This window comes from Mesitornis unicolor, unplaced genomic scaffold, assembly GCF_000695765.1.
Source record: "Mesitornis unicolor isolate BGI_N332 unplaced genomic scaffold, ASM69576v1 scaffold46021, whole genome shotgun sequence".
NCBI classification, from domain to species: domain Eukaryota; kingdom Metazoa; phylum Chordata; class Aves; order Mesitornithiformes; family Mesitornithidae; genus Mesitornis; species Mesitornis unicolor.
This window is the reverse complement of record NW_010162660.1, coordinates 881-11164: the sequence shown is the minus strand read 5'-3', so window position 1 is coordinate 11164 and position 10284 is coordinate 881. Positions and strand designations below refer to the sequence as shown.

Below are 10284 nucleotides of genomic sequence, written 5' to 3'. Positions count from 1 at the left end.
ATTCAAAACCCGCCTGGATGCATTCCTGTGCAACCTAGTCTAAGTGATCCTGTTCTGGCAGGGGGATTGGACTGGATGATCTTTTGACGTCCCTTCCAACTCCTGTGATTCTGTGATAAACCCAGGCTGTTGCATATGATGGACAGTGATTTCCTCACCTCTTGACTGTTGCGTAAAAACTAGTTGCTTCCTAGACTCACTTGTTTGAGATGGAAGTACAACCTTCTGTACTTTGAGTATAAGCATGTAAGGCGCTCTTATCTCAGAAGATGCTTCTACCCTTCTACAAGCAGTTTGGGCCAGTAGATTCACTTTTTTTTTTTTCTTTTAAACCCGTAGGCACCACTCTCAGCTTGAAGGAGGAAGGATTCCTGTCTATGCTGTTACTTTTCAAGAGCCAGAGAATGATCCTCGCAATTGCTGCTACTTGTGGGCTGTTCAGTCTACACAAGAAAGGTGGATTAAAACTTAAGATGAGCCACTGAATTAATTTTTTTCCTAGATTTGTTCACATACAGTTAATACATGTATATTTGTTTTGTTTATTTAGCTGTGCAGGAGATTTTCAGGTATGGAAGGTGTTAAGCTTACAGTGCAGTTACAAAGGAGATCTATTAGTTTCTACCTTCTGAAAGAAAGGAAAGCAACAGGGACTGTATTTTTTGTGCTTGCATTCTTAAATGATTTCCTTTGTTTCTTGATAACTGCTGTGTTTGATATTTGCACTATGGTATTAAACTACTGTTAAAAGTAGTTGAGCCTGCAGATCTAGAATACTAAATGTGATTGAGAACTCTTCACCCTGAAGAACTATTTCGAATTTGCTGTATTTAGTCCATACAGCATACAAAAACTTTCAAATTGTATGGTTAATGTTTGACCCTGGAGCTGTTAGTGTCAAAACTTTCTCCTTTCTGTTTTGACAGTTAAGTGTGACCAATTACCATGTTTTGGGATGTGATGGTTTTCTTTTCTGCAAGAGCATGTTATTAAGAAAACGTCAGTCTAGATCTAATAAAGTGATAATGAGAACTGTGAAGCAGCTTTCTAATCTAGTTTTGTAATTTCTACCTTTTTCAGTGAAGGGGATGTTGTGAGTTTACATCTGTTGCAGTTAGCGTTTAGTGACAGAAAACGTTTGGCATCAGGACAAGTCATGTATGAGGTAAGATGTGCATGTATGTGGAAAGGTGAAAAGAGTAATTCTCTCTAAGTGAGGATCATTTAAGTTGGCAGGGCTAATATTTACCATCAAAATTCAGACCTGACTAAAACCAGAATAATCTGCTGAGTCTTCTTAGGTATGGCCTCTGTCCATACTTTTTGAAAACAAGCCTTACCATTTTATGCTGTAGTGTTGTGTGTTCCAACTAAATTCATCTGCAAAGAGCCCGTATAAATTCAGTTCCTGAAGAGGAAGCAGCTCTTAGAAATAAAATTAGTCTTAATTTAAACACCAAATTAATGGCATGTAGGAAGAGAAGATAGGGCTTTGAATAGCTTTGTTTAACCAAACTTGACTTGAATAAGCTTCTGTCTTTCTTGAAAAGTGGTCATCTGTATCTTTAGTCTTTTCTGACTTTCGACTTTATATTCTTTTTTTTCTTTTGAGCTATGTCAGCTGTAGCCCAAATGAAATGTACCTACAATGTCTCTTAAGTGTTGATCTTGAAACTTAGTAGCTGTAAAGATAACTCTACTTTTTTTTTTTAATTACCTCTTAAACTTACTCTTAAAGCCAGCAAAATGCATAAATACAGAAAACAGAGGTATGATTTGGTCAAAAGAGTATAGGTAAATTTTTAAAACTGGCTCCAGAAATTTTGTGTTTAAAATATAGATGAGGTATCATTTTATCTCAGCTATCTATCAGATAAAAGACTCCTCTATATTATGTGTGTAATGTATAATAAGCTCTTCCAAAATCTTCCTATGAGGAAAGTAGTATGAATTCAGAGCAATTCTTTCCTCCGATTTTGATACTTTCTTTTGCATAATCTCAACAGGTATGGCATGAAATAGGGTGATGGAAGTGGTATCAAGATGGTGGTGATACTGTGGTACTCCATTTTTTTAGGGTCTGTGCTCTTTGATTTTCTGAAATGAGTTTAAATTTTGACCTTTTTCCTCTATATGTAGGAAAGCTCTTTACTCATTTGTAGATGTTACTTTTGAACTGATAAAAGTTAAGTGTTCAGAAAAGGTGGTGTTTCTTTAAAATGCATTCTCTATCATGGTGACAAGGTATAAATATCTTAAGTGATTCATTGTGTTCTAAATATGGATGTCATCTCTTTGTTGATGTGCAGTTTTTTTGTGACTTCAGTATACAGTGCTCTTGAGGAATAGAGCACCCTGATTGGGCTTTTTAATTTTAAAAGGGCTTTCATTGCAGCTCACTGCTGCATCTCTTGTAGTGCTTTAAGCACTTTTGCAGGTTGATAGGAGGAAGATTCTTTGTCCAATTTCATTTTTGAACTTCTGCTTTGTTTTATCCTTGTCTTAAAGTTATTTGTAGCTACAGTCTTTGTAGTGGCAAAACCAATACCTAGCTTCCAGATGAGCCACTTACACATGTAGCTTCATACCAAGACCTGATAACTCCTACTACCGAAAAAACCCCAAACAAACCCAAACCAATTCCCAAACCCCCCCGAAAAACCAAAAGCCCAAAAGATGCATTAGGACAGGATCTGTGCCCTACAGCAGACACTTCTAGTCTAGACTGTCTACCTGCTTGACTGGACAAGTCAAGTTTCTTGTCCATTGTCAGTGGCAGACGATTTAAAAGTTGTTCCCATTTGCCAGGCCATCTTTGAGTAAACAAGGGAGAATCTGCTGCTGACCCTTGTTCATTGAACAGAGTTCACAGGAGCTTGGAAGAGCTGTCTGCTGCAGCAGTGCTTTACTTTCCAGGAATCAGACTTGAGGCTATGAAACAGCACATCTTTGACTTTGTATCATGGTTAAAAGTCACAAATAGGACTTTTGGAACATGTGACACTGTCTTTGTGTAAATGAGTGTCAAACTTGTGTGTCCATTGCCTTCAAGGCTGGTTTAAGTCTGTGCTCAAGTAATTAGACATAAAGGTATCTTTAATTTATACTTTCAAAGATCTTTTTGTACCATCTCAGCAGCTGCCAAATCTAGTGCATCAAGTCATCGTCATGGAGCGCATTTTGACCTTTATCCTACACAATGCTTGCAGATGGAGAGTGTGTACAGTCTCTACTTTGATACCAGAGCCTCTCGTTTGAAAAGTGTCTTCATATTTCACTGGTCAATGGAAGTCATTACCTAACATCTTTCATATCGTGGAGTTCTGTAACTTAGATTTGCTTGTGTCAGTGTGGAATATTTGAAATATACTGTTTTGCTTCAGAAGTTGTCTTAGGCAGGAATTGTTTGATATAATTTTCCCCTTTGCCTCTGCACCAATTTTGTCAGGGACTGGCTCGTCATACATGAATAAAAGTTGAAATTTCTGTCAGTTCAATTTAATCTCTGACAGGTTTGTGGAGTTCTAGTACTTTATTTGATGAAACTGTCTTGCAATGGTTGATGTAGTGTTCAGAACAACATCTTTAAAAACCATTTTAATAAGTGATGATTCCTTCTAGAATAAAAATGAGATTCTTGTCTTAGGCTTCATGTTAGTTTTTTGAAGAGATGGTTGCTATTTTTATTATCTACTCTGCACGTGTTTGTTTCCAAAGTTACTTGATAAAATAGAATAAACTATGCATGCTTCAGAGCAAATTTTAGCAGAAAGACTAAATTTTTGTCAATTTTATTTTTTTTTTAAACCAGCCTTGATATTTGTTTGTAGCATTTCCAAGAATCATTAAGAGAAAACTTGTCTCCTCTCAGATGAGGTGAATTAGATGTATCATATGTGATCATGTGAGAATGTGCTGTTTCATGCCAGTTCATTTTAGAGCTTTGAGAGTTTAGGAAACTCGGGTAGAATGATCAGATTTTGGGTTGGTTTTTGTTAAATGGTGTGTGGGTTTTTTTGTTCAGTGATTTTTTTCTTTTTTAATTGTAGACCTGCTATTTGTCCACAATACACACATTCATGTGTTGCACTGTAGGCAGTTTGAACTAATGCTGTATTTGGAAAGGCAGTATTTCAGTTAATGCTGACTTAGAAATGGTGGTATCAGAGGTTCAGCACAATCATGCCGGGGTTTCTGTATATCTCAAAGTAGTTTGCTGACTCTGTAGTAATTTGTGATCCTAAACACATTGTCCATGTGTATCCCACATCCTCTGTTTTCCGCCTTTGTTGTTGGTGACTGAACTGAGGGATATTTCACCCATTAGTCTCTGACAAGATTAGAGAAGCTGGTAAGAGCTTGCATGGTTTGAAAGAAGATGGTTAATCTATGAGAAGTTGTCATAGTTACTAGAGAGGTCTGTGTGTTCGCGCTAGTGGTGTGCCTATAGATAATACCTCTCGACAGAGCTTTAGCTGCTGTAATGCCATGACTTCTCTTAAGTTGATCAGTTCTGTAATCAAGACATGGAGCAAAGAGCTTTGTGTGCATATGTATTGTGCTGTTTCAGAGATCTCTCTGTAAATATATATATATATTTTTTGTTAGGTTTGTAAAGAAACCTTTATGTTGCAAGAAATTCTGCAAAACATGTTTAGATCTGAATAGTGTTAGGGAAATGCTAGATTTGGAAAACGTGCAAAGCCTTTACAGCTGAACTTACCTGTTACGGTTTGAAACTGAGTTCTTTTGTATGTCAGACTTGCCATCAGAAATAAACTGATGGGAAATATACAGTATAATATATTATATTAGATATTATCTAATATATTAGCTTCTCTCATATTTAGCTATAATGTATTTTTTTATCTCAAAATGACTCTTTTTTTCTCTTCTTTTATTTTTCCAAGGGTTTGGAATACTGTGACGAAAGGTACAGTTTAGATCTTACGGGTGGAGTCTTTCCTTTGAGAGGACAGACCACCAATACCAAATTACTCAGCTGTCAGACTGTAGAAAAATTTCGCTACCATGTTGACAGAGAGGATAGCGTTAATGAAGGTTTGTACTGATGTCTGTGTTTGGTTATTCTAAAATAAATGGGTTTGGAACAGTGAATGCTGTTCTGTACCCACAGTCTAAAAATTGTAAATATCTGTGTAGATTAGCCTCTTGGGCTTATTTAATTGAAAAATTGGGTGCTCAAATAATGTGGGACTTCTTTAAGGGAAAAAATAGATTTTATTTTGTGCTTGCTGACATGCTATAGGGATGTATGGTGGGATCATGTGTATGATTTTTGTCAGTTGTTTTATTCCTCCAACTGTGTTATTTGAACAGTAAGATCATTCTCTCCATTGTTTAGGAATGTTACCTGATTTTTTTTTTCCCCTATTCAAACCTATGTCTGCATCTAGTTGGAGGCTGGTCACAAGCGGTGTTCCCCGGGGCTTGGTGTTAGGGCCAGTTCTGTTTAGCATCTTTATCAGTGGTCTAGACGAGGGGGTCGAGGTAGTTTGCAGATGACACCAAGTTGGGTGGGAGCATTGATCTGCTCGAGGGTAGAAAGGCTCTATGGAGGGATCTGGATGATTGTTATGCCATAAGTGTTTTTTTAATTATTCTTAGTAAGTGGTGTGTTTCATGAGCAATATAACAGAATTAAGCCAAAATAGAAAGGGGCAATTTAAAAATATCAGAGATATCTTATTTCCTACAAACAAGAAAGTATCTTGTCTTTTACAGTAATATCTCCTGACACCAGCGTATCAATCTTCAGTTGGCAAGTGAATACCTATGGTCAGGGAAAGCCATCGACTTACTTGGGTGTATTTGACATTAATCGCTGGTACCATGCTCAAATGCCAGATTCACTAAGGTAGATTTCTATTAAGCTGTTTTCAGTATCCCTACAAATAATTCATTTGAAAGTCGGCGTTTAGCTTATGCATTTGTTTTCTTTAAGGCCAGAAGAATTCCTTCATGATTGCCCCTATTTTGCATTGTGGTCACTGGATACTGTAGTAAGCATGACTTCTTCAAACCTCATTTTGGATATTCTGGTACATGAGCGGAGTCTAAGTCGGGGAGTTCCTCCTTCTTATCCACCACCTGAGCAGTTTTTTAATCCAAGCACCTATAATTTTGGTAGGTATTTCACCGCTTTTAATAGTGATAAGCTTAAATTGAGGTCAAATGTTATTGATTGGTTCTCCTGTTCATTATTTGTTGTTCAAACACTGAACCAAAAAAAAAACCACAACCCCCAGCTCTGATTACATTGTACTAACAAAATACTTAATATTGTGAAACATATCTGACAGTCTGCTGAGTTTTGGGTTTTGGTGCTTTTTTAACATAGCCTGTGAAGTGGTCATGGTTATCAAATGAAATTAGTTTGAACTGAAGCTCAAAGCACAGCACCTCGATGGCACTAGAGATAAAATTTACACAAGCAGTAATTTATTTTTTTTTAAAGTTTGTAAGTGAGCTGATGACAAAAATGGTAGTCAGTTATATCTTTGCAGGTAGTGCTATTTAAAAAATATAACCCAGTCATAACACAACTGTGAGAGTATGGAAGGCTGTCAAATGTCCATTGTTTCTGCAGATGGTACGTGCTTGCTGAACTCTGGAGTTATTCATATGACTTGCACCGGCTTCCAGAAGGAGGTGATCTTTTACTGTATTTTTATTGAGAATGTCAAGAGACATACCTTTTCTAAATGTTTTATTGCACTGCCTTAAGTGACTGAGACCATTTTATGCTTATCCTGCCCATCCACATGCATAATTGCAATTGTATCCTGCCAGTTTTATGCAAATGGTAGTGGTTTAGGCCCACTCTTGAGACAGTTAAACTACCATTGTCTTCTTTTGCAGCATGATCAGGGATAGAATGTCTGGAAAAGAATACAACATTGTTCCTAAGAGTACAAACAAAAATGCTGTGAAAGTTGTTACTTCTTGATTACCTATCAGATGAACTGCCTGCATAGTCCTGAGTTAGGGTTTTGATCTCTGATGAACTTGAAAAAGGAGGACAGAATGTAGAAAGTGAAAAATTATGTAACTGTTTGAGAAGAAATGAATTTGTTTTTTCCTCCCAAACTTGGCCAAATTATAACTTCTGAGCCACCGCGCAGACTGTGACAAATAATTTTGAATTAAATTTCAGCTCACTAAATATTTCCAATGTGAATCAACTTCTGCACAAACGAGGATAGAAAGGATCTTTCAAAGTGTGATTTTAAGTTGTGTATTAGTTTTAGCTTATATAGAATGCTCTTTTTGTCAGTGTTCAGGGAAAAAGAAGCTAGAAAATACTTCATTAAGCATAGTAAGGGCTGATATTTTGTTTTATAGGATTTTTAATAGGATTTTTGTAGACACACTAAATTTTTAGTTTGGCAGCTGTCTTTAAGACATAGTAATGTTGACTCAGATTGATAACATAAAGCAGATAAGCTTTCTGACAGTTGAAGTGAACATGTATGTTATTTTTTAGTGGTTAGCCAGAACCTTAGTGATTGCTAATCTTAATCTGTGGGTTTTTTGATGTTTCAGACCTTAAATTTCTTGAAGAAATCTGGTCCTTCAATAAGTGAAGCCATTCGTGATAGCTACAATAGGTGTCTTGTAGCTGGCTTGCTCTCTCCAAGACTAGTTGATGTCCAGCCATCCAGTTTGAGTCAGGTGAGTGCATGTCAGGGAATCAAGGGGCAAATACATTCATCTTTTCTGACAGGGCTGTAGGGGCTACAAGACGTGATAATCTGGTTTTCATATTATTTGCAAGTTGCAAACTTGTAAACAGTGGAGGTGTCCCACTGAGATGTGAGCTAATGCAAACATCAGCTTGCTGCACTGTACTTGATCATGTGCTTCCAAGGAAATGGGCTGTGCTAAACAATTACAGTTGTCAGCTCTACCTGACAATTTCATCACAGCTTTCCTTCATTTTCCCTTCATCAGTAGGCTTTTCTGCAGCCTCTCAAAGCAGATCTTCACCTCTGTAGCCTTTGCTTTGTGCAAATTACATGTAAATGACAATTTACTCCTCTTAGACTGCCCTCTTGTTGCTGCCACTCCTTTATCACCTTTATCTCATGACACCCACTACCTTCTATCTGCTTTATCCCACCATAGTGACTTCACCCCCCCCGTCATAGGTTTTCCATTTGCAGTGCACCAACCTTTCTCATCTGAAGAGTTTCATGGAGCCTTTGTGATGAATAGCCGTGCTTCACCCAAGCAGAAGCTGAGCTAAAAGATCAGCTAGTCATTGTACAGTGGAGCAATTAATAGGAAGGGGAGGGCAGTCTTCCCACTGCTTTCATCTTCCTGTCTACTGAATTCTTCGCCAGACTTCTGGAAGTGTGCTAGGGTAAATAGTACTTCTGCATGGTGTGGTAGCTAAAATAAACTTATTGGCAGGTTGACCTAGACCACAGAGGGTTTATTTTTCAAGCCTGATGTAGACTTTTGCATTCAAAGTAGATGTTCTGGTGTCAATTCCCATTTGGAAATAACTTGGGATATTGCGACTGTATTGTTCAGGGACTTGTTATGCATTTGAGCAGGGATGTCTTTTGAATGTTAGTATGGCAAATTTCAGAATTGCAGTCAAGAGGCTTTGGTTTGGAGTCTTGTTTGGCACTGTAATATTTGATGTGTTTCTTTGTCTGAAACTCGTTTTCAGAAAAAAGATGGAAATATCACATGTGTATTCTGATGTGTAGAAATCACTTTGAATGTAATGATTTTTACCTGGAAGGGAAGTATACTTTTGAGTGTCTGTTTTAAAAAATAAAAAAAAACAAAACCAAAGCAATCAAACAACAACAAACAAGAAGGTAAAATTTTATGAAGGATTGTTTCAACTGAAAGAGGTGTCAGAACACCAGCTGAAATAAGCTACTACTTAGGATCACATGTCTGTGCATACCTGTGCATTATCCTTCGACAGGATTAGCCCTACCTCATAATACAGTATTTGAACAGCTTAAAATTTAAACCTATTAGAATTTCAATGTTTCACTTAGAAAATTCTAACAATGTCTTGAGTGTCAGAACTGCTTCATGCCTTCATGGTCTAGAAAGCTGCTTGACCTTAACTTCACTGTTTCCATGCAAACATTGTATAGTTGTATTTGTGCTGTCCCCTTCATGCATTCCTGATGGCAAACTTACATGCGCAAAGTGTGTAATGGGTATTAGCAGAGGATGTTAACTGAAAACAGTTAATTGGAAAGGAGTAAATTAAGACTGGAATGAAGAAGTGTGCAAATAAAGATTAGAATTAGCCTTTAGTGAGTTGAAATGTCACAGGAAAAGTTTGATGTATTTCTCAGACCAACTAGCAGTCCGTCCTGTGGCTAGAATTAAGGAAAACAATGTGGAATTAACTAATTGACTTTGTGTGATCTGAATGAGTATACAGTTAGAAGCAAACACTTACTGTTGATGATTCAGATATTGGAAGTATGTGAGATTCTCATTTTATTTTGCCTGTTATGTTTAGGAGGAGCAGTTAGAAGCCGTATTGTCAGCTGCTGTCCAGACAAGTTCTTTGGAACTTCTGACTGGATGCATTAAACATTGGACATCTGAAGGTAATACTTTCCATGTTGTTTTTATCTTATGTGTTTTTTAGTTTGAAATTGTTGATTCATTCACATTTTGTTTTCTTTTCTTCTTAAAGAGCAGCCAAGTTCTGCTGCTAATTTACGGTTTGTGCTTGAGTGGACATGGAACAAAGTGATATATACGAAAGATGAATTGGACCAAATATGTGAGTACTAGTGTAGTCATTCTACAAACATAAAATCATCCTTTCTAGTTGAGCTTATTCAGTAATCTGCTGGTATATGTTATTCCACACAGTTCTTTAAGTGTACTTTGAAACTGAAATTGCCCTGTGCATTAATGATTTAATGTTTATTCTTGAAAAGGTGTTCCACTCTTTGATGGCTCTTGCAACTTCATTGACCCACAGACAATACAGTCTCTTCAGCACTGCCAATTACTTCTGAGCAACCTTAGCACAGTCTTAAACTGTTTTCTAACAGAAGCACAAGAGCTTACTGAAAAAGGTTTGTAATAGTATTACTATGGTATGTTTTATTAAGATTTGGAATTATGCTTGGGTTGTAATTGTGGAAACATGAGCTTTTGTTGTTTTGGGTGATTGGAAAACAGACAAATTTAGCTGGGAGAAGGACCTTAAATCTGAGAAGTTGGGACTACCACATTGAGTTCATGCAAGTGGGTAAGGGAGGCTCC

The 10284-nt window shown here is 37.1% G+C and overlaps 1 protein-coding gene across 1 annotated transcript; it reads left to right on the top strand.

Moving 5' to 3' along the window:
* Positions 1-339: 339 nt before the first annotated feature.
* Positions 340-10094, top strand: LOC104547846 (protein ELYS-like; the record flags this gene model as incomplete). Its single annotated transcript, XM_010193690.1, has 10 exons — positions 340-456; positions 1081-1165; positions 4911-5061; positions 5746-5878; positions 5966-6147; positions 6611-6672; positions 7567-7695; positions 9524-9614; positions 9704-9793; positions 9954-10094. Coding segments are annotated over 10 exons (1181 nt in total), but the record flags the coding sequence as incomplete, so codon positions are not given.
* Between the last annotated feature and the right edge of the window lie 190 nt (positions 10095-10284).